The sequence below is a fragment of the Danio rerio genome, chromosome 21 (genome assembly GCF_049306965.1).
Source record: "Danio rerio strain Tuebingen ecotype United States chromosome 21, GRCz12tu, whole genome shotgun sequence".
NCBI lineage: Eukaryota > Metazoa > Chordata > Actinopteri > Cypriniformes > Danionidae > Danio > Danio rerio.
Window position 1 is genome coordinate 38,996,594 of NC_133196.1, and position 24,827 is coordinate 39,021,420.

The window sequence follows — 24,827 nt, forward strand, 5'->3', positions numbered from 1 at the left end:
TTCTGAAAGTATTCTTCAATTTTGTACTGCTTCAGAATAAGTAACATTATTCAGAATAATGTAACTTATGAAATATACAGTTAAAGTTAGAATTATTAGCCCCCTTTGAATTTTTTATTTCTTTTTTAAATATTTCCCAAATGATGTTTACAGGGCAAGGACATTTTCACAGTATGTCTGATAATATTTTTTCTTCTGGAGAAAGTCTTATTTGTTTTATTTAGGCTAGAATAAAAGTAGTTTTGAATTTTTAAAAACCACTTTAAGGTCAAAATTATTAGCCCCTTTAAGCTATATGTTTTTTGATTTACAAACTATCGTATACAATGACTTGCCTAATTACCCTAACCTGCCTAGTTAAACTAATTAACCTAGTTAAGCCTTTAAATGTCAGTTAACCTGTATAGAAGTGTCTTGAAAAATTATGAGTCAAATATTATTTACTGTCATCATGGCAAAGATAAAATAAATCAGTTATTAGAAATTAGTTATTAAAACTATTATGTTTAGAAATGTGTTGACAAAATCTTCGCTCTGTTAAACAATAATTAGGGGAAAAAAATAAAAAGGGGGCTGAAATTTCAAGGGGGGCTAATAATTCTGACTTTAACTGTACTTAAAGTGCCCGTATTGTGTTACAAATTGTCATAATTTGGTTTTAAGAGTCCCTAAAAACAGGTTGAAATGCATGCAAATTCAAAAACAACACTTTCGATATCTTAATATGATTCCCATGTGATTTTCTCTTTTGTGTGATACTAATCTGCAATAATTGATCTGGTAACTGATCTGTTGTGTCTGATAAAATGGCAAAAAATGGTAAAACTCAACTGTTGACTTGTGAAATGAGCCTATTTCCAAAAACAAAAAAGGGTTCCTTTAACATTGACTATGGTTATGAAATGCTTTAGAAGATTTAATTGTTCACTGTTAGTTCACATTATTGAATGGGACCTTAAAGCAAAGTGCTACTATAAAGGATTTGTGAACTAATAAATACAGTTGAGGTCAGAATTATTAGCCCTCCTTTTAATTTTCTTTTCTTCTATAAATATTTCCCAAATGATGTTTAACAGAGCAAGGAAATTTCCACAGTATGTCTGATAATGTTTTTTCTTCTAGAGAATGTCTTATTTGTTTTATTTCAGCTAGAATAAAAGCAGTTTTTAATTTAAAAAAAATAAATTAAGGTCAAAATTATTAGCCCCTTTAAGCTATATTTTGTTTTCGATGGTCTACAGAACAAACCATTGATATAACTTGCCTAATTACTCTATCCAGCCTAGTAAGTTAACCTAATTATCCTAGTTAAGGCTTTAAATGTCACTTTAAGTTGTATCGAAGTGTCTTGAACAATATTTAAAATATTATTTACTGTCCTCATTGCAAAGATAAAATAAATCAGTTATTAGAAATGAGTTATTAAAACTATTATGTTTAGAAATGTGCTGAAAAAAATCTATTAAACAGAAATTGGGTAAAAAAAATAATAAACAGGGGGATAATAATTTAGGGGGGATGATGATTCTGACTTCAACTGTATATGCACAAGGTGAAGCCTTTGTTTTACAATGGCAAACAAACAGACACTGAAAAACTACTGTAAAACCATTTAATTTAAATGTCCATTTTTAAGGTTCCATCAGTAAACCCAACGCCCACATTTGAGCACTGGCTGCAATGCAGTTACACAAAATGCAATACGGTTACAATAATATCTACTGAGTTAATGACAAAAAACACAAACTGGAGGGTGGAAATATCGACAAGCTTCAATGCTATGACTAGACAGATAAAAAAAAAAAAAGTTGGTCAGGCTACTTTGATATGACACATTTATCTCCCTTAAGTCATGTGACCATTTAAGTGACCATACAAACTTACATCACACCATCCAGTTAGCATATTATGTTAGTGATAAAACAAAACATGCATGTAAACATGACTCCTGTCCTTTATTGTTCGTTTTGGAGATTTGAAACGAAGCTGAAAAAGCGTGTTCACTTATAAACCTCGTTTTTTTTTTTTTCTGCAGTTTGAAATTATTTGAATTCGGATTTTTTTTCCTTTTGAGAAAAAAAATACTGGTTTACCATTCTGTAGCATTCAAAGCTCTTTATTAATTGATAATTAAGTATGGAAGCTTTTTTTCTGCAAAGTGATAAAACAATTAGACAAAAAAAAAAAATTGTATTCCAAAGCAGAACCAAGCTTCCATAAACACAAAGACACTCAAGCATAGGTCTCAAATTTGATTTCTGGAGAGCCACAGCTCTGCAGGGTTCTGTTCCAACCCTAATCAAACACAGCTGATCTAACTAATCTAGGTGTTCAAGACTACAACGTGCTATTAAGCAGGTGAGAGTTGGAGGTGGCTGGAGCTAAACTATGCAGAGCTGCAGCCCTCCAGGAATTGGGTTTGAGACCATTGCTCTAAAGAGCTTTGAACGTCAAGCTGAAAATTTGGGAAAACAAAAACGACATCATATGCACTACTATTCCAATTAGATATGAACGACAAATTCTAATTTCCATATTACCAGTTTACTTATAGGAAGAAGTGTGATCAGGCAGGAAGTGAGGTAAGAGGATCGTCATGCTTGCCTGAATGCTTTTTACTGACCTGTTGAGGTAACCACTGTTTTTGAGCAGTGCTAGAATTTCATTATTTTTCATCCTTCAGTAACGACCCACTATAAAGACGTGTAAGATAACAGATGCAAAACGAAGAGAAGCTGATCAGCGAACAAGAGTTTCCAAACTCAAACCTTTTTTTTTTTTTGAGACACAACTTCTCTTCAGTGCTGAAGATGTTATTGATTCTGCTTCTTTGAGAGGTACCTGTGGGACAGGAAAAGAAATATATTATTTTTTATGTCACGTTTTTATTAAAATTATTTTATAATATGCTTGCTAAATGCATTACAGTGTAAAATTTCATAGAGTTTACTTAAAGTCGCTGTGAAATCTGATGTATAATACAGAAGAAAGCAATTCGAATTATAGATAAAGTGGGAAATTTGGAGCATACAAAGTATTTTATTTTAAAGATGAAGACAATTAAGGTTACTGATTTTAATAAAGGAATAGATGTGATCATATATAAATTCTATTCATAAATTCTCTTTCCCAGTTTAATGAGTTAGTCGTAACTATGTCACAAAAGATTTTCGCATGGATTTTTTTCAATCAGGTTCAATTCAGGACTTTAGGCTGGCCATTTCATTTTTAACAAAGTTTTCAGCTTCAATGAACGCAGGAAAAAAAAAAAACAATGTTTACAAAATGAGCTTCTGATAAACATTTGCATTCAATTTGCCATGTAGCTTTATTACTTCTAGTGTAGAAATCCACCAAACCATGACATTTTGTTACCCAAAGATACAAATTTGGTCATCATTTACTCGCCCTTTACTTATTTCAAACCTTTATGAGTTTCTTTTTAAACACAAAAGAAGATACTTTGAAAAAAGCTGGAAACCTGTAACCATTGTCTTCCATAGTATTTGTCTTTCAAATACTGAAGTTAATGGTTACAGGTTTTCAGCTTTTTTCAAACTATCCTCTTTTATATTCAACAGAATAAAGAAACTCAAAAGTTCGGAAGCACTTGTGAGTGATAATTGTCATGTTTGGGTGAACTATTCCTTTCAATTTAAAACGTCAGAAGTTATGTTTAAAGCTAGGAATAAATTACTTATGGAAAGAAACGAAAACATTTCAAAGAAAGACTGAGTGGATATAATCTAGCAAAATTTAGGATATTGAAAATGTGGACATGAAAAGTATTAAAAGCAATTACAGAATAGTCTGGAAAAGATTTTAAAAGTGTCCAGATAGTAAAGAGTTTAAAAAGTTAAATGTTTAAAAAAGAAATGTGTACAAATTTATTGAGATGATTTAGTTAGTGGATGTTAGCAGTACCATGTAAAGTTCGGGTTTATGTTATAAAGAAAATATACAAATTAGAAACATATCATTGGTAAGGATAAAAGATGAAATCAGTTGAATAGTGTGGAATTTGGGGTAATGAGGTGGAAAAAACAACTCACGTCATTTCCAAATGGTTAAAATCAATTGTTCTTTTTGAAATTACACATATTTAAAGATGTTCTGTTTCTTATGATGTAATGTATGTGTTTGAATAATTGTTTTTAAGAGTTTAAAAGTGTGATTATACTGTTTGAAATAAATCAAATCAAATGTTTTTAGACGTTAGTATAAAATTCGCATTACGAAGATACAAACATCAAAAGACTACAGTTCTACTGTAAAAGACTACAAAGACTACAATCAGGGTGTCCAAACTTGATCCTGGAGGGCCTGTGTGCTGCAGATTTTAGCTCCAACTTGCCTCAACACACCTTCATGGATGTTTCTAGAAAGCCTAGTAAGAGCTTGATTAGCTAGCCCAGGTGTGTCTGACTGGGGTTGGATCTGCTACGTTCACACTGCGAGGCTTAGGCCGTACTCACACTAGGTACAGTTGCCTCGAACCGGGCCAAGCCAGCTTGTCCCCCCTCCTGTCTCCCCCGACGGCCCGCACTCACACACAATCGGGCCTCGGCATGTTTACGTCAGATATTTCGCCGAACAGATTCGCTCATAATCATAATGCTCTCGTGCTGCAGGAATGAGGAGGTCTGCTGAGGGTGCGCAGCTGTCGTGCAGTGAGGGGTTTGCGTCTTTAATAAGCTACGGCAGTTTGCGTTCACTGAACAGTAAGAATGATTAATAAATCCATATGAAACAGTCCCTTAAAAGTCACGTCTCGCTTTCAGTTTCGGGCTTTGGCACGTTTTGCACTCACACACAAGTGTACCGCGCCAAAGACCAAGTGAACCGCGCTCAGGCCCACCTCTTCCAACCGGATGGCATAGTGTGAGTAGGCCCTTAGTGCTCAAATCTGATTTTTTTCTCAGATCTGATTTTTTTTGCATGGCTGTTCACACTGCTCTTATAAATGTGGCCAATATCAGATTTACAGTGTGAACAGATCATGGTCCTAAACTGACCCGCATGCGCAAAAGTGCATTAAGGAGAGCACAAAATGTCTAATTATGCACACGTGTGTTCTGCGCGAGTAAGCACGTTGTCAGATCATGCTTATTACCTTTTTCACAGACAACCGTGGTTTAATTCATGAGGATTGTTCTGCTACTACTAATGTGCATTTCGGCATTTGACACCTAAAATAAGTCTCCTGTGATAAAAAACACTGATCGTTTGTGATTTATGACAAGCGCTGTGCGTGGCGCTCTGACCATCGGTGTAGTGAACTCATCAAGGGTTAATGAGCAGCCGCAGACTGAACTGTGAAGGCGGAGTTGGTTTATCTCCGTTTGCGGAGTTATTTAATTTTACTTCGTTATGAACAGCAGACACGTGCAGAAGTGCGGTTTGGGTGCGGTTTCGAGCACCTGACCTTTTTTTTCCTCTCGGAGAGAAAGTTCTTCCTCCTTTGCACTCGAATCCCCTATCCTCAACACCCACGATGCTTTTCGGCTTCGCAATCGACCCGTGCCTTAATCGTTAACCAGATTAGTTAGCTAGCACCAGTTATGCCTTCAACATCTTTTTCAACATGAACAACCAACTTTCTGTGGTACTGTAATCGCCCTGTGTGCTATCCTACTGTGCTGCTGAGGGGTAGATGATGTCTGCAGCACATAATGATGACGCATGTTGCTCGAAGATCATGTAAAAGTCACATGAAATACGACATAACCGTTCACACTGCGGTCACATTGCAAAACATCAGATCTGTGTCTGATTTAAAACCACATATGAAAGTGGCACAGATCTGACCTGAAAAGATCAGATTCCATGCGGTTTGGGCTGTTCACACTGTCATCACCTGAGTCACATGAGGGGGAAAAAAATCAGATTTGTGCCACATTTACCTGCAGTGTGAACGTTTTGCAGGACACTGCACCTCCAGGACCGAGTGTGGACACCCCTGGCCTAAATGGATCAGCGATTTTTTTTTTGCATCACCTCATACTTACTTCAGTTTCTCATCAAATCTTTTGACCAATTAAATTCTTTTAAGTATCTGACATAGCCCACCCCCTTCAAGATGCTATTGCTATATCCGCTTGAGCTCACACTAGATTATAGATATAATTAAAACTAAGAAACTAAAAGTAACATCTAAAAAACTTTACTTTAATTTCAAAGCACTTGTAAATGTCCTTTTAGAGACTAGCAGAAACCTTAAAGACGGAAAATAAAATGAATTACTGTATGCTGATTTCCACAATAGGGCTTTTAACTTTTGATATACTGTGTTTGTGAGCCTGTTATTTAGTATTTTGTTAACATCACCTTTCCCAGTGCTTGTGGTTAAGACCTGAGAAGTCATCAAGTTTAGCGATTTCCTTCAGATACTGAGACAGTTTGTAGAGCTCTTTGTCCTTCTCGCGGTTTAAATGTGCCTTCATGAAAGGTCTGATCTGTGACCAATACAAATGAAAAAATATGTTTAAAAAGCATAATATGCTTTCTTCTAAAACAGAAAACAAAGACAAACTGTAATTAAACAATAGCACTGGTAGGAGAATAAAATTCTTCAATTATGATTCCTTCTTTAACAGTTCTGAATTAATTCTGAAGAATCTGTTGTGAAAAATTGTTTGCCCCCTTCCTGATTCCTTTTTTTTTGCATGTTTGTCACACTTTAATCTAACAAACTCAAATGTTAGACAAAGATAACACAAGTAAACACATCATGTAGTTTTTAAAGGAAGGTTTTAAAAGCAATATCTAAACCTACATAGCCCTGTGTGAAAAAGTGTTAGAGATATTAGATATTATTAAACGTACTCCAATTATTTTAAGGAAGACACACCTACATATATATATATATATATAATGCAAATATATAAAATATATTTGAAGAAAGCAGGAAACCTGTAATGACTGACTTCTATAGAAGAAAAACAAACACTATGGTTATCGGTTTTCAGCTTTTTTTTCAAAATATTTTTTTTTTTTTCTTTTGTGATCATAAGAAAATAGAAACTCATAACATTAAAAAAAACTCATAAGCTTTCATACTATTTGCTGATCAGTAAATAGTTTGTACATTTACATTTTGGGTGAACTTTGATGAGAAATTAACGTAAACCTCAAATAAAACATACCTTCAGTCCATTCTGTGGATTCATAAGGAAGTTTCTTCCAATGTCATCGAACATGATTGTGTTCTTTCTGTTGTAGAACTCACTATATTTACCCCATATGACTCCCAAAGGCTTCACCTATAAAGTATAAAGGAAACGTTATGAACTAATAGAACTTTTTATTTTAAAGTGGAATATGTCTGACCTCTACGACTCCTCTTTTAGGTGTGTGTACTGTGATCATAGCTGCACTATCCAACATGAAGGTGATTTTGTAGTTAGGGTTGTCCGTCACCCCCAATTCCTAAAAGACCACAGATAAAGCAGACATTTTAATCTGAGTAAAAGAGGTTATGGATTTAGAAACAAACACACCAATTACCATCCAAAATATATTGAGGCAAACAACGGGTTTCTCAAGCCAGGTGGCGCATTAGATCAGGGGATCATCTCCTGTTTCCAAAATGCATCACAAACGTAGTTAGCTAGTTAGTTAGTTAGTTTATTTATATGGCACGTTTTTTACAACACAACGTTGCCCAAAGTGCAGAACACAATCAATACTTATTAAATAAAACCTACAGCACATATATAACAATTAAAACATAAGGCAAACCCCTCAACATTAAAAAGGCTCAAATGCTAAAGAACAAAGATAGAGTTTCAGAAGCTTTTTAAAAACAGATAGAGTAGGAGCGTGTCTGATGTGGGATGGAAGCCATAACAGCAAAAGCCCAATCCCCACTTCCCTTACACCGGGACTTTGGTACCGTAAGAATTAACTGATCAGAAGACCTTAGTGACCTACCAGGATTATACACATGTAAGAGCTCTAATAGGTAAGGTGGTGCCAGATCATTTAAAGATTTAAAAACAAAAATGAATAGTTTAAAACCAATCCATGACCTAATAGGCAAAGAACTGGGGATATGTGCTCATACAGTACTTGCGAGTCCCTGTCAGAGGTCTCATAGCTGCATTTCGTACTAATTGCAATCTATTTAAGGCATTTTGACTAATACCCACATATAGAGAGTTGCAATAGTCCAGTCTTCCCAAAATAAAAGCATGGATCACCTTCTCAAGGTCATTAAAAGAGAGAAATGACTTCACTTTTGCCACAAGTCATGAATGGAAAAATTTAATTTAACAACTGGATTTACTTATTTGTTAAATTTCAGATTTAAAAAAAATTCTAAATGAAACCCAAGATTTTTAACAACAGGTTTTTGATAAATTGATAGCTCACTAAAACCTAATAAATGCAGAAGGGTTGCTTGAGAAACTTTGAGTTCTCAAACTGCTTGAGAAACTGTTCTACTATGAAAATTAAAGTATTGCTCTTTAATATAGTTTTACCTGTCAACATCTAACTTCGATGACTAAACAGAAAAAAGTAAATGGAGAAATAAAAGATCTAGCTACCTATCACCACAGACTAATGCTACTTTGAGGATGTTTACCAAATGATTTTACACCAGTTATAATCAAGCATATCGCTCAAAATAATAGAATTTATTTCTTCTGTCGAAGAAAACTTTTTGTAAAATGTTGGAATCCTTTGACTTCCACTGTATTTGTGTCTTCTACCATGGAAGTCAATACTGATTTCCAAAATTCTTTATAATATCTTCTCGTAAGTGTGTTCCAAAAATTGCGTACTTATACTAATTATACTACAAAAATGGCATAGAATAGTGCATAATAGTGCACTAACACTGAAAAAGTGCGCGTTAAATACGATGTTGCACTTATTTAACTTTTAAAAAGTTATGCACTCAACGCTCGTAGCTTTGGTTATGTAGAGGAAGGGACAGAGCTATCGGGCAATGTATTTTGGATTGTGCAAGCTAAATTCTCCTATGTGAGTGATTATGCTGCCTCCCGATGGTGGTTGTACTAAAGGCAGGTATTATTTGTCCATTTATTTCACTAATTGACCCTTTGCTAAGCCACACCTGAAAACTTAGCTTAGCAACTGTAGCTACGTGCAGGAGGTCTGTCAAGCTTTCGAGCGAGGGAAACAAGCCTCTATATACACAAGTGTTGTGTATATAGATTGTGCAAATCTAATATCCTAAAAGTTTGGACGGGGTGGCGGAATTTTTTGCCCCTTCAAAAACTTAAAACCCAAGGGGAGAAATGCCAGCGGGGATCAAGCTGTGTGAGTGCCACTAAAAGAGGGGGGTTAAGTAAGTTTTGTTTTCGATATACCTGACACATTCAGAGATAGACAGCAATAACTCACACACCTCTTACCGTAATAAGATCTAAACTGTTTCTCCTACAAAAATACGTAGCAGGTTATGTTTCCCAGCGGTCTTTCTCTTTTTTTTTCCGCTCAATATTATAAGCACTGCTCTGTTTAATCCCTCGCAATAGTAGTCATACTAATAGCAATCATATTTCAATCTGTTTCAAGCTACGACTATTTGAAATTACATATCAACAGAACAAAACCAAGATGTGATCACAATCTGAGCACTTGCGATCAATATACTTCACCTGCAGCAGCTTTTCAGTAATTTATAAGCCTCATGTCCATGTCAGAGCTACAGTTCACTGATGTTTTCATCTGTCTTTTAGAGATTTAGTCATTGGTGATGACGTTATAGAGGATTAGTGTCTGCTTTTATATTTGGTGTCGGATTAATATTTGCTGGTACGGAAAATATGTTTTTTCACTTCTGCTATTTATAATTTGCATTTCAATCTACTTATTTTTTCTACTTAACTGCAAAATAGAATAGAAACTTTATAAAGAGCACACAAAATTACTGACAGTTGTAGGTACTGTACTTTGTTATGGGTCAATGATGCTAATATTCGGCACAAATCCATTTATTTCCTCTTTCTGGCTGTTCTTTCTATAAATAAATTATGTAGAAGCACTGTCTGTGCATGCTTCCTCGTCGGTTAGTAACACTATATTTCAGTGCACAACAATAATCTATCAGGCTATTTGGCTATTAACTATTATAAACTATTTTCTAATCGTTTGCCTATTATGTCGTGAATATACCCCTGTAATGCATACTACAGTCCTTTTTTGTCTGGCTTTCTCAAATACGCATCTCACCTGTTCACCAAAAATGACAAATTATATCCCTGGCAATGTCTGACAGCGGTGCATACATATTGTAATAGACGTGCTAGGCAGGAAAGCTTGACAGGCGTAGCAACAGTAACCAAGAAAGGTGGGGCTTAGCGAATGGTCAATTTATCAACTGTACTTGGAATGTGAGGAGACTTTAAACCAGAACAACAAAAAATGTTTCTGAAGACAATCACCTACGGCACCTTTAAGGAACTGTGTGGAACCTAGCATCTTTAAAATTCAGAAGTAAGAAATTCAGAGTTTTATTTTATTTAGACCTATCCCTTTAATGTGGCTAACAAAAAGAATATTTTATATACTGACTTACTTTCATTTTAGCATCAATCCACTTCATACTTGTTGCAGCTAAAAAGGAAACGAAAGAGAAACATTAGATCTAAATCTCGAGGTTCTTAAGAAGATTTAGGAAAACGTGAATGTCAAGATGGATGCTTACACCAGATGACAATATCAAAGTCCTCATATGCCGATGTAAGAAACTCGTGCAAGAATGGTCTCATCAGCTCATGGCCTGTCTCTGCACATGACTTATGATCTATATATGAAGATAAAAACAAATAAAAACACACACACACACACAAAAATACACACAGTCAAGCCCAAAAAGTATTTATACGTCTGGCAAATTCTGACTTAAATATACTTTTATTTAACCAACAGATTTTTTGGACCCCAAAAGAAAATAAGACGATGTAAAAGAGGCATCGCTGTGGTGAACAAAATATTTCTCAGCTTTTATTTACATTTGATCAAAAAATTTAAGTCAGAATTTTCCAGGGGTATGAATAATTCACGCTTAACTGTACATGGATTTGTGCTGCATGCCTTATCAGATTGTTTGAGTCACCAAAGTTTTTACTCACCAAAGAGTGTGTAGTCAATATCTAGAACAAGCAATCTTTTTCCTGGCCTTGGGGGATTTAACTCCTCAACTTTATAATCTTTCACCCGGCGAGCTATTTTGGCCAAATTCTCCTCTCTGCATAAAAGGAAGACAAATAGTAAACACAACAAGTCTGTGTGCAGTCATTGGCAATTGGAAGATGGAAATAACTTCAGCTATTAAAACACACAAAGGTTCAACAAAGTGAGATGCCCACACTGTAAATTGCTACTACTACTAATACTACTACTACTAATAATAATAATAAAAAAGTGACCAAAAATCTGCTGGGGTGGTTACTTTGGAAAGTAATAGATTACAGATTACAAATTGCCCTATTTAAAATGCAATGAGTAGTGAACATTTTCAAGGACTTTATAAAAGTAAAGTAACTGATTACATCTGATTACTTTTTAATTAAAATTAAGTTTCTAATGGACATTTTAACTAAATTATTTTCAAGCATTTACACCAAGCCGGTGTGATCTTACAGTAGCTCTGTTTACTGTTAGAATTTCAAAATCTTCAAGATTAAGATTATATTAATTTAATTTTAAAAGTACAGCCACCACAAAACCAGAACTTATAACAAAAAATAGATTACAGTTGTTACAAAATCTAAATTTTAGTTGGTTGTGCAGGGTACTTTTTGTGGTATTTGCAATAAAAAAAATACATCTGAGCTATTTTTGCAATTTTCATTTTTAAATCGAAGCAACTTAAATCAAAATAAATCACATTTTAGTAATCAATAATGTTGAAATTAGAAAAACAAATGTTGGGCGATGGATGATTTCATTCTTCGTGAACCAGTTTTATTGTTGGAAGATGGTAATCGCTAACAAAATGGAGAAAGACTGATGAATGGGTGAAGGCAAAGCAGAATCGAGATACGGCCTGATAGCCCCGCCCTAAAGGTATTCCATGTGACCAGAAGTCATTTCGAGGGGGAAGGCAGGTTGTGATATTTTATTAAATATGTAGTGGACAGATAAATCATTTACAAGTACTACTATACATATAAAATAAAAAATAAGAAAAGTTATTTTGATTTCATGCCGACTTTAAATAACAATTCTTATTTCGAAAAAAAAATAATAATAATCTCATAAAATTTAAACGTATGAGCACAAATAAATGATTGAATAAGAAAGAAAATAGGCTTTACTGACCTGTTTTCAACCTCAGTCACTTCCTCTTCAATGTCAAAGTCATTGACAACATCATCATTTTCTGGTGGAGGCGCCAACACATCTTCCTATCAAAAAAAACATTTTTTAAATACCAAAATTACTTTAGTCATTCGCTTAGTGATGACTACAAGAACAAATATTTAAAAATAAAATTTAAATAAATAAAACTACAAAAAATTATTACCCACCAGACTTTCCTCTCGGGTGCCCATCATCATAATTTTGGTATTGGGCTTCAACTTCAAGTCACCCAGTTTGACATTATCATCCGCTGGTTTACCTGACAAAATACAGTCATCTTTATACAGAAAAAGCAGTCTTTACTAGAGATGCCGCAATTCTTGGTATAATACCATTTATTCTGACCTCCACGGTTCAATATGCATATAGCTATTACCTTTTTTTTTTTTTAAGTTTTGCATTAAAATAATAAAAAAAATAACAAAAAATGTGTATTTTGCATTTCCTCAATTCCTTTATTTACTCTCTGAACTGACTCTACAGTACAGTGCATGCGGAAAGTATTCATAGTGCTTCATTTTTTTTAATGTTACAGCCTCATTCCAAAATGAATTAACTTCATTTGTTTTCTCAAAAGTCTACATACAATACCCAATAATGACAATGTGAAAAAAAAAATATATTTTTATATTTTATTTGCAATGAAATGAAATTTGCAAATTTATTTAAAAACTAAAAATACTATCTCTTAAACTCTATCTGGTTGGATGTGAGGCGACGGTGTACAGCCATTTCAGATCTCTCCAGAGAAGTTTAACAAGATTTAGGTCTGGGCTCTGGCTGGGCCACTCAAGGACATTCACTGAGTTGTTGTGAAGCCACTCCATTGATATTTTGGCGGTGTGCTTTGGGTCATTGTTATGCTGGAAGATGAACCATCACCCCAGTCTGAGGTCAAGAGCACTATGAAGCAGATTTTCATTCAGGATGTCTCTGTACATTGCTGCATTCATCTTTCCCTCTATCCTGACAAGTCTTTCAGTTCCTGCTGCTGAAAAACATCCCCACAGCATGATGCTGCCACCACCATGCTTCACTGTAGGGACAGTATTAACCTGGTGATGAGTGGTGCCTGGTTTTCTCAAAACGTAATTCCTGGCATTCACTCCAAAGAGTTCAGTTTTAGCCTCATCAGACCAGAGAATTTTGTTTCTTATGGTCTGAGAGTCCTTTAGATGCCTTTTGGCATATTCCAGGTGGGAAGCGGCTTCCATCTGGCCACTCTTCCATCCAGACCTAATTGGTGTATTGCTGCACAGATGGTTGTCCTTCTGTAAGGTTCTCCTCTCCACAGATAAATGCTGGATCTTAGACAGAGCGACCATCTGGTTATTGATCACCTCCCTGACTAAGGCCCGTCTCCCCCGATCACTCAGCTTAGATGGCCGGCCAGCTCTAGAAAGAGTCCTGGTGGTTCCAAACATCTTCCACTAATGGATGATCGAGGCCGCTGTGCTCATTGGTACTTTAAGAGCAGCAGAAATTTTTCTGTAACCTTCCCCAGGCTTGTGCCTCGAGACAATCCTGTCTTGGAAGTCTACAGACAAATCCTTTGTCTCCATACTTGTATCCTTTGTCTTGATGAATGATTACATTAGCTGCGTTTCCACTTTCATGCCTAAAGAAAGCGAGCCAGGGCGAGGCAAGGCCAGTCGCGTTTCCACTGTCACTTCCGGGCCTAATTGGGCCAAAGCGGGGCTTTCTCAGGGCCATCGGCCAGCCTTTTTCGGCCTGCCAAATACCTTGGGCCAAAGAGGGCCAACTGGGGCTTCGGGGCGGAGTGAAAGAAGAGGCGGACACTAGTTTTATGATTGCACACGAGTACATGCGCCAAACAAATAAATAAATAAGGGAAAGAAAACATCTAGCCTCATAGGCTGGGGTCTTTTTGCATATGATTGCCCTTATGTTTCCCTCTTAAATGTAAGGGTGTTGCATAAAATAATAAAGTTTTAATTTATAAGTGGCATTCTTTGCTGTGTCCTCCTTGATGTTTCAATAACTCATAATAATCTTTACACCATATTAAAGACACAGCAGACAGTAAAGGTTTTTAAGAGATTTTGTCAAGTTTAAAAGGTGTGTTTGTGCACGTTTAGATGCCTGTATGTAAATGTGAAACCAAGCAAGAGATCGCTTCCTTCACAGCTCTGTTTCTTTTTTTTTTGTTGCATATAATAGACAATATGAATACAACATAAAGACATAAAACTTAACAAATTTCCTGTCCACTTTTGTAGAATCAAAACAATAGTGTCATATCTTGATAAAATAGCTTAAGCTACATTGAAATAACTTAAAGAATTACAAATATCGGATATAATAAAAATCGCAATAAATAAATAAGCTAATAAAAAAAAAGCTAGCTATAACAAAGTAGGAACATACAATACATAAATCAAACCGTTTTAAAGCCATATTAAACTTTCTGTAACCTTCCCCGGGCTTGTGCCTCGAGACAATCCTGTCTTGGAAGTCTACAGACAAATCCTTTGTCTCCATACTTGGTTTATGCTTTGACATACACTGTCAACCCTGGGACCTTCTATAGACAGGTGTATGTCTTTTCAAATCATTTCCAATCGACTGAATATACCACAGGTGAACTCCAACTAAGCTGCAGAAACATCTCAAGAATGATCAGTGGAAACAGAATGTACCTGAGCTCAATTTAGAGCTTCAAGGCAAAGGCTGTGAATACTTTTGTACATGCGATTTTTCAGGTTTTTTAATTTTAATAAATTCGCAACAATTTCAAAAAAAATCTATTTTTACATTGTCATCATGAAGTATTGTGTTTAGAATTTTGAGGAAATAAATGAATTTAATCCATTTTGGAATAAGTCTGTAACATAAAAAATGTGGAAAAAGTGAAGCACTATGAATACTTTCCGAACGCACTGTAGCTATGTAGCTCAGTAATGAATAACCTTTTATGCAGTGATGGTATTTACAGTATGCAGTGCTATTTGATTGTTTTTTTTTTTTTTTATGTAACTGAAAAATCTGAAAAGCTGTTTATTTTAGCATTATCTTTGCTATAATGTATTGATTGGGTTTTGCTTGTAAAGTTTTTTTTTCCTTTTAATTTTTTTTTTGACAGTAAGGCTGCACGATATTGGAAAAATCTTTCCATATTTTGTTGTTGTGCAACGTATTGCAATATAAACACAATTTCGCCAGATGGCTTGAATATCTCTATCTGGGGATTATTTATTGTTTTAGATTAATCAGGTTGATTGTGTAGGGAAGAGCATCTGCGTAAAACCAAATTAACAATCCACAAGCATAGAGAAGTACAATAAAAAAATATACAATAGAAATGAACGTGTTTTATCGTTTTACAGGTCAAACAGCATTCATGCACAGTATATGAATAATAAAAATAATTCCTCATGCCTGAATGCTTTTAAAATAATCACAGGCCTCAAAAACACATGCAAATAATACATTTCAATAGAAACTCAACATTGTATATCCTGCGATGTGACTACTGCGAATGATTACATTAGCCGCGTTTTCACTATCACGCCTAAAGAAAGCGAGTCAAGGCCAGTCGCGTTTCCACTGTCACTTCCGGGGCCTAATCGGGCCAAAGTGGGGCTTTCTCAGGGCCATCGGCCAGCCTTTTTCGGCCTGCCAAATACCTTGGGCTAAAGAGGGCCAACTGGGGCTTCGGGGCGGAGTGAAAGAAGACGCTGACACTAGTTTTATGATTGCACACGAGTACATGCGCCAAACAAATAAATAAATAAGGGAAAGAAAACATCTAGCCTTATAGGCTGGGGTCTTTTTGCATATGATTGCCCTTATGTTTCCCTCTTAAATGTAAGGGTGTTGCATAAAATAATAAAGTTTTAATTTATAAGTGGCATTCTTTGCTGTGTCCTCCTTGATGTTTCAATAACTCATAATAATCTTTACACCATATTAAAGACACAGCAGACAGTAAAGGTTTTCGAGAGATTTTGTCAAGTTTAAAAGGTGTGTTTGTGCGCGTTTAGATGCCTGTATGTAAATGTGAAACCAAGCAAGAGAGCGCTCCCCTCACAACTCTGTTGATGCTGCGAGCGGATTTTTTCTTTTTCTTTTGTTTTTGCAAATAATAGACAATAAGAATACAACAGAAAGACATAAAACTTAACAAATTTCCTGTCCACTTTTTAGACTCAAAACAATAGTGTCATATCTTGATGAAATAGCTTAAGCTACATTGAAATAACTTAAAGAATTACAAATATCGGATATAATAAAATCGCAATAAATAAATAAGCTAATAAAAAAAAAGCTAGCTATAACAAAGTAGGAACATACAATACATAAATCAAACCGTTTTAAAGCCATATTAAACTTTCATTTTACAAAAGCCTGTCTGAAAAAAAGATTTTAGATATTTTCTAAAAACAATAAACACCGGAGGAGGTTTGAAATATTATTTATCAAGTATTTAGATACATTGATAGTAATCAAATCATAGATAGCACTTTTTAGGTGAGTAAAGGCAGAAACTAGGCTACCTTTTTTTCTGTCCTGCGCAGCGTGTTCTGGGTCCTCAAACAAGTGGTTTATTTTTATATGATGTGGTAAAATTAAATAAAAATTAAATTTTAAATACATGAAGAGCTTTATTAGTGAAAAGCTGCTGAGTGCAATAAAATATAGGCTATATTTTATTACTTGCTCTTATGTGCTGAAATACTTAACACTTTCCTTAAGATCACAGAATAATATGCAACATCTTTAAATAAAGGGGAATTACCAATTAAGTGTCATATAGTCATAAGGAAAAATGTATATGTTTCAGGGCTCTCCAGAGCATTTGGGCTGAATGTTTGACATGCAGTGTCTAAATGAAGATGTTATAAAATACATTTTCTACCGATGTGTTAACGGAGAATTTCTGTGGTGTTATATTATGGATGGTGCGCTCCCTGTGCTGGGGAGACCACTCAATGTTCGATGCCAATAGTGGGTCGTCGAGTAAATAAATATAATGAATGAGAACACACAGGCATGTGCGTATAGACATATAATGTTCTGCTGTACAGTAACGTGTCATTTGTTTGTTTCGGTTGTCTTCATTTTAATAGTTCGTGATGATGTGTGATGGTGTGCTTTATCTGCCTTATTCCCGCTGAAGTGGGTGGGTTGTGTGACGTTTGATTTGGGGGATGTTCTGGGGGCGACGGTTACATGACGCGCTGCGAGCTACTAGCCTGACAGTGGAAACGCGACATGATTTAGGCCTCACTGCTCAACCTCCCGGACGATAGGCCGGCTTGATAAAAGCCCAGGGTCGCACTGGCCCGACAGTGGAAATGTGGCTATTGCAATATCAATGTTATGTAAAATAATGACCTATTTGACAGTGTTTTTTACTGAACATATCATATACCCAAGCATACCAAAACTGAAAACCAAACCAAAATCTGTATTTTTGCTCCGCTAGTCTTTACACTTAATTCCGAGCAGACCCAGACCTGCTTTAGTGCTACCTTGAATCTCTGTGTAAAGATGACTCAAGATCTTTTTTTTTAATTTTGTTTCCACTTTTCGAATTTTCCTAATGGGTATTAGACATTGCTACTGTTTTCAGTGGCACTCACCTTTCAGTTTCAACCCCAGGAGCTTTTGTCTTTCTGGCAGGACTCCTGTGAGCGATTTAATGGACTGTTTCAGATCCAGCACAGTGTCTTCCTCGGACAGCGTATTAATGGAGTACTCCTGCCCTCCCCACTTGATAATAACCGAAACTGACATGCTGGTGGACGAGCTGTGAAGGACAGTTTTCAGTTATTTGCACGTCAGCATGTCATAAACCACAAACCACCCTTGTGCACAATACATACATCGATATATACAGTTGAAGTCAGAATTATTTATATTGCAATGTATGATAATTTTGCAAATATTTGGTTCAAATGGTCTCATTTAACAGATTTTCCTTACATGCTTATTGAGATTTGGACACAAACTATGTACATTATTAAAATTTTACTGCTGGTTGAATTGAACTTGTTGAAGTAAATGTGAATATGTACATACTTCTCCCCTCTCTGTTGTAGTTTTACAAAAAAAAAAAAAAAAAGTTATTGAAAGAACAATTGCCAGTAAAGTCACTTAAGTTACCCAAACTATTTTCTGCTGTTCTTACGCTATTGTACAATACAATTGGTTGAGACAGAATTATTTGTAGTATTTTCGTAGCAATTTAAACTCCCCCTTCAATACACAACAAGTAACAAAAAGCTTTGGCTGCATATACTCTGTGTAAGAATGACTGAGTGTGTTTCTAATGCTCGGCCATACACACAACAACCACAGATTTATTTCAACAGCTGATGTGTGACACGATAAACGTGCTGATTTGCATTATCACTAGTATGCTTGAAATATAAACATCATGTCTGTTGTCCTAAGATCAATTATGTCAGGTTTCCACTTTTTTTTTCTTATACTTGAATGTTAAAAGGGCCCTCCTATGAATTGTCAGTCACTGAAATAGCCCCCCACCAATTTGAGTTTGAGACCCCTGCTCTAGGGACATCAGAGACTTATTTTAAATCTTGTAAAAAGTGGCATAACAGAAATTCAATAATCAAATAAAATGGCATAGACTTTATTGTATAAATAAGTAAACAATTAATCCTTGTTAACGTTGCAAACTTTATCATTTTTGCGTCTAAATGGTTTAAATACACTTGAAATAGCTCGGGATCCTTGGATGTGGACTATTTTAGTTTTGCACATTGAGATATCGATGAATGAATCAATATATTGTGCAGCCCTAATAATAAATGCTGCTGATATGGTATTAAAACATAATAAATACACACACTCACACTCACACACACACACACACACACACATATATATATATATATATATATATATATATATATATATATATATATATATATATATATATATATATATATATATGAAAATAAATGTATAGACTACCTTGGCAACACTACACCAACTTAAGCAACAGTAGAGGTCAACTGGTGGTCAATACACAAGACAAATGGGTCAGGTGCTACATATCTATACAAAAAAAAGCAAAAAAAACAACCTCATTTAAAAGCCTTTCATAAACAACTGTGTAGACTGTATAATATTACATTTGCAAATCTTTTCTGTCTACAAGTGTAAATAAAATAATTTATTTGTTTTTACCGAACATATTTTGTTAGAGATCTTGATGGATGGATGTGGAATGTTGATGCTTGAACAAGCATGTATGTATTAGCTACTTAGCTTTTTGAACTCATTAAGTTATTTTGCATGCTTAATGCATTAATTGGGTGTGATCTAGCTGTCGTAACGACGCTGTTAATTTCTCTAATCATTTAATCCTGAAACAATCTAAACCACGCTGAGAAGAAGAATAGGGAAAGGTTTCTCACTTACATAATAGGCAGTTCATTCAAAGCTCAGGCTGACTGCTTTGGGTACCACAAGATTTGCTTTGTTCTTCTTCTATCTGTTTATGACGGCCTGTTTACTGTGCTTACTGCCACCTCCCGGTTAAGAGTTTGTCGTGTAGTACTTTTTTATTTCTCCTTCAATGCAGTTGTTTTGTTTTCCTAAGTACTTATCATTGACAGGGTGCGGTTTTGTTTTTGTCGTGTTTTGAACTGAATATACAATTTGTGCAACTTAATAAATCGATTTTATTAGTTTCATTGTAAGCGGCGTCACCGAGTTCCTCATCCGACTCTGTGAATCGGTTCATTCAAACTGTTGATTTAAAGGAGCCAATTTCAAAATGACTCTGTTTAGTTTGTGTGCAACAGAATAGTGCTCGGCTTTGGGTTCATGAGTTTTTTTTATTTCTTAAGTTGCACAGATGTATTTCTAGGAATAGCCAACAATACATTTGAGTCAAAATTATAGATATTTTTTATTGTCAAAAATCAATAGATATTAAAATTGTAGTTACAAAAAAGTTTTGTAGTCCTGTAGGCTCACATGAAAAGAACTTACAATGATGTAATGTTACAGCAGTGACAAGATATTAGTGTTAATAATGTACATAAAAAAACAACAATACTAATACAACAACAATTGAGGAGTATCTAAAATGTTTTCAATTCTGCATATCTTGTTTTCATGAAAACAGATGCAAGACTAATAGACAGTGAAATCAAATAATAATAATCCCCCCCCCCACACACACACCACCCCTTATACATATAATATACTATATACTAATAACTCGCTTTAAGTATACAAAAATAAGAATAATTCATTATTTACATTAATTTTCAATATAACCAGCTTGTAATTATCAATTGTTATTTTATACCAGTGAATCAAATTTAAAATTACAAAAGAGCATTGTGGTGAGTCATCTTTAAAATTGTTATTATTATTTTTTATCTTTTTGGAGAGAGAAAGGAAAAAAAGTGTTTGTTGACTAGATTTTATTAGTAGAAAAATATGCCAATGTCTCTATTACACAACCGGTGAATCACATACAACTGTAAGCTGTTATATTAACCCACAAAAAAAGACCCCCCCCCCCCCCCCCCCCAAAAAAAAAAAAAAAAAAAAAAAAGATAAACGTACAAAAAGACAAAGGCACAAAACAGTGGTGGAAAGAGTACTGTAAAATCATACACAGGTAAAAGTTTCTCAGGTACCATTTCTTGCCCCAAAATATAGTGCAAATACAGTAAAAAGTATCTGTTGTAAATATTACTCAAAAAAAAAAAATAAAGAAATTGTGAAAAGTAGCCCTTTTCAACTACATAAGAGTGGTGAGTTGTATGTTGTAAAAAGCGATGTACTTACATGTAATTTCTGTGTGTGTGTGTGTGTGTGTGTGTGTGTGTGTGTGTAAACGTAACATTCTGTAGTGCATTTATTTATAGTTAAGGCCATTTCGGTCATCATACAGTAAACATCCGTCATCTTTTCTTCATAACATACAGTTAAAACAGTCTCTCGATCATTGTGTGTAAAGATTTTAGACATTTTCTTGGACACTTAATGCTTCCAAACAGTTTGTTGCATTCATAAAGCGCTCATGTCTTGAGGTAGTTCATTATGATGCGATTTACTTTCTATGTGTGATCTGATTAGACAAGAATAACAGGACTGATTTTTCTAATTCCCCTAGACAGGAAATACAATAAAGTAGTGACTGCATTCAAAAACAGCAGTAAGATATCAATAAAATTCCCCACACAACAGGAGTTTTACTTCCGGAACAGGACCATTGAACCGTTAATCGTTCAGACCAGTTTTGTGAATCGCTGCAAGTGATTCTTTCGGAAGATTTTGTTCACTCGCTTGAAAGCGGAAGTGACGCAGTGAAGCCGGCCAAAGCAGTTCTTCACGTTTTGGAGAAGTATTCCGTCTAATTGTATCATTTGTGGCTGTTCAACACATTTTCCAAAAAGATGGGGGACCCCGTTACCGAATACGCGTCACGACTTCAGCGACAGGTCAGCTTTTTTCTTCATTAACATGTTTAAACAATAGTTCAAGTTTAAAAGTTGTGTTCCTTTATCCATGTGTTTCTCGTGCTCTGACGTAATAGACTGAAACGCTCATCCAGGTCTGACAGTCGTCATCTCATGCATCTCCATGCTACATATTGCACATTCAGCTCTGTAACGTTGTGTTTGAGTTTAACGTTAGTTGTTTCTTTTAATAGTGAATACTATATTATTAGAGCGCTTTACAAATATAAAAAGCATCATAATGTAGAGAGCTATAGTTAAAATACTGTACAATAATGCATAATGAAAATGATGATGTTTACAGCTGATGCCTAAAAGATAATTAACGTTACTCAAACCATTCACCTTCATAGGAAGATAATGAAGTAATTAAATTTTTAGTTAAAGTGAAAGTAAAACAGAAGTGTGCAGGTTAATAAACAATATGGTTGTGATTAGTTGATACCATAAATAGGTTGGACTTTGAAGCGTTTTTATAACTGAGCTGTGTTTGGTCTTTGTTCTTGAGCTGTTTGAGATTTTCTGCCTTCCAATCCCCCCATACAGGAAAGAGAAATCAAGTTGCTCCAGGATGAAATCGAGAGATTGAGAGATCCACAGGATTTAAACTTCACATCTTCACAACTGGATGAGCTGCGGGAGGAGAATTCCCGTCTGAAATACCGCCTCAATATTCTTAAAAGAGTGAGTGTGATGTGATTTTTTTGTTGTTATAAGCCCACTGGTCTAGGTGTTTGTTTTTATGTGTGCGTTTTTACTGATTTGTGTGTGTGTGTGTGCGCATTTGGATAGGCTAAATAAACAACACAAATCCAAGTATGGGTCCCACCATACTTGGCCACATATCACAACTTTACCCTCCCGATCCTTTTCTTTTTCCTAAACGCTCCTAGATTGCGGAACTTGACCTTTAATGCCTAGACTAATCATATGTAGGGCTAATATCTAAAAAAAAATTTAAATCAAGATACATACTAGACACATGAAATGGCATAAGAAATTATGTCTTGTTTTCTGAAAAAAATTAAGTGATTGTTTTCCTAAAGCAGGAAAAAAATCTTAATGAGATATAATCTCAAACAGAAGTTTTAAGCATCACATCATTTTCTTATGCGATTTTTCTTGTCTAGTAATCTTGATTTATGAGTTTTTAGATATTTCGTCAGCTTAAAATGATAAGGTTCTATCTGACATTTTTGTCAAAATTGAGTTGCTCACATATTCTTATTAAATGACTACTTATTTACATTATGTGATTTTTTTTTGTGCAAGTTGTTTACATTTTAATACTTTTTATTTAAAAAACAAAAACGGTTTATCTGCAAAGTTGAACTGTAGCTTGGCTCTATAAGGTTCTTTCAGTGAGCCAATCAGCATTTTTTTAATGCACACACGAGGACCAACCAGGATCAGCTTTCTCCCTTAATGTTTCGGCAGTGACACGTCATGTTTGTCATGTGACACACCACAGCCACAATAGCGCTGCATGACAGATGTGTCCCTTTTATTATGCTTTTCCGTTTTAATACAAAAAATTCACACACTTGCTCATCGTGTCATCAACTACCTGATATTCCAATTCACAAAAACATGTGAGTGTTTTCTGTTGATTAAAAGTTGTATACATGATCTTGATTGTGATCTAAAATGTGAAATGGGCCTCGCCATGTTTAATTGTGGCCTCGTGCATGCCTCATACATAAAAGCGGGACATGCAGGATTCAGCACGTAAATTCATCAGTTCCTCCCAAAATGCAAGCAAACAAGTGGCTGGCCAGCTTGGAGAAGAAAAGATTGAACTTTATTGTTACTTTCAACACATGTATCTGATAGGAATAATACACATCTGCAAGTTATATTTAAATTTATTGTTAGTCTTCCATAGACTTTCTTGTGTTTTACAAACTCTCAATGTATTGTTTTACTAGTACTTGTGTGTATTTACATGTCTAAAACATAAAATAAGCATTGGGTGGTTAAAAACACTGCATAATTGTGATAATGACATGTCTTTCTCTGACGTGCGCCAGCCAATACGCCAAAGCTCAGTTTGGATTTTTCACTTTATGCTTGTCAAGCTGGATGACAAGTAAACACCAACACCAGGGACATTATGTTTCTCAACGAAACAAAAGTAGGATTCTGTAGTGATTTACCCTGCTGTTGCTCCCTTCCTCCTTATCAAAGACTCCAACATGTTTTTGTTTCAGGTGCTGAATCATTGCCGTGGTGCTCCCGTCATCACGTTTGCATATTTGGCCGGCGTTAGCACACTTTTTTTGTGTATTTATTGTGAAATGCTCCACACCTTGGATTACTAGGGTCACACAGATTTCTCTGCCTTCGCCATGTATCTTTTCTCCAACTTTACCTCAGCTCATTTTTTATTTTTTTTGCTCTGTCTTGTCTATAAGGCGCTGAACTCTGCTGGGATCAGTGTGAGACAGAATGAGTGTGTTCACTCCACTCTGCGCTCAACTAAAATTATTTTAATAGTCAAACGTCCTCGCGTCACGCGACACAATGAATCGCTTATGAAATTCATTGCCAATGCTTTTAGTAATCAATTTTGATCCTTTTATTTGATTCGTTGTTGAAGCCCTAAATCATGTTCAATTTAAGCATTCATATAATACGTGACAAACCTTTGTGTCAGAATTGATTGTGCACTAATATCAGAAAAAGATTAATAATTTACAAATTATACTGAATTATTGTGCGATTTCTTGTTATTTTATATGTAATGTACAGCTTGTCCTTGTACAGTAAAGGTTTATTGCATATAACAGAGTCATAAAAACATACACTAAAACTTAGCATGTTAGCACAAAAATATTCTCTAAATTATTATTATTATTATTATTATTATTATTATTAGTAGTAGTAGTAGTAGTAGTAGTAGTATTTTTTATTAACCTTTCAACACTATTAACCTTCTTAAAAAAGAAAAAAAGTACTGTACCTTCTTAATTTTTGTGAGGTTGAATTAAGGAAAATAGTTTTTATGTGACATAA

General features: G+C 35.0%; 2 protein-coding genes and 1 long non-coding RNA gene across 6 annotated transcripts in view; 2 read left to right on the forward strand and 1 right to left on the reverse strand.

Moving 5' to 3' along the window:
• Window positions 1-1,598: 1,598 nt before the first annotated feature.
• On the reverse strand, window positions 1,599-19,816 carry ublcp1 (ubiquitin-like domain containing CTD phosphatase 1). 3 transcript variants are annotated; one of them, NM_001002319.2, is given in 12 exon segments: window positions 1,599-2,841; window positions 6,328-6,455; window positions 7,146-7,262; window positions 7,330-7,428; window positions 10,550-10,587; window positions 10,679-10,777; window positions 11,106-11,221; window positions 12,298-12,383; window positions 12,507-12,598; window positions 17,946-18,112; window positions 19,303-19,386; window positions 19,753-19,816. In NM_001002319.2, coding segments are annotated over 10 exon segments (957 nt in total). In that variant the 5' UTR covers window positions 18,100-18,112; window positions 19,303-19,386; window positions 19,753-19,816; the 3' UTR covers window positions 1,599-2,813.
• LOC141379891 (uncharacterized) lies at window positions 7,003-10,091 on the forward strand. The gene is made up of 2 exons (XR_012396843.1): window positions 7,003-7,821; window positions 7,955-10,091. It is a non-coding gene; the product is annotated as an uncharacterized lncRNA (long non-coding RNA).
• A 1,837-nt stretch (window positions 19,817-21,653) lies between the features above and the next one.
• The window catches only part of rars1 (arginyl-tRNA synthetase 1), a 60,516-nt gene continuing 57,342 nt past the window's right edge, over window positions 21,654-24,827 (forward strand). The window contains exons 1-2 of one of the 2 annotated variants that reach the window (XR_012396481.1): window positions 21,654-21,794; window positions 22,359-22,496. Coding sequence is in view for 1 of the 2 variants with exons in the window: in NM_200048.1 (NP_956342.1) it covers window positions 21,750-21,794; window positions 22,359-22,496 (183 nt within the window). In the remaining variant the exon portion in view is untranslated. 2 annotated transcript variants of the gene reach the window in all.

Excerpts from the sequence above, each read along its gene's own strand:
- ublcp1 (XM_073935033.1), bottom strand. The coding sequence starts at position 18,099 with ATGTCAGTTTCGGTTATTATCAAGTGGGGAGGGCAGGAGTACTCCATT. Across the intron at positions 12,599-17,945 it reads CCTGGGGTTGAAACTGAAAG|GTAAACCAGCGGATGATAAT; the intron begins GTGAGTGCCACT and ends GTATTTTGTCAG. Across the intron at positions 6,456-7,145 it reads ATCCACAGAATGGACTGAAG|ATCAGACCTTTCATGAAGGC; the intron begins GTATGTTTTATT and ends TATTGGTCACAG.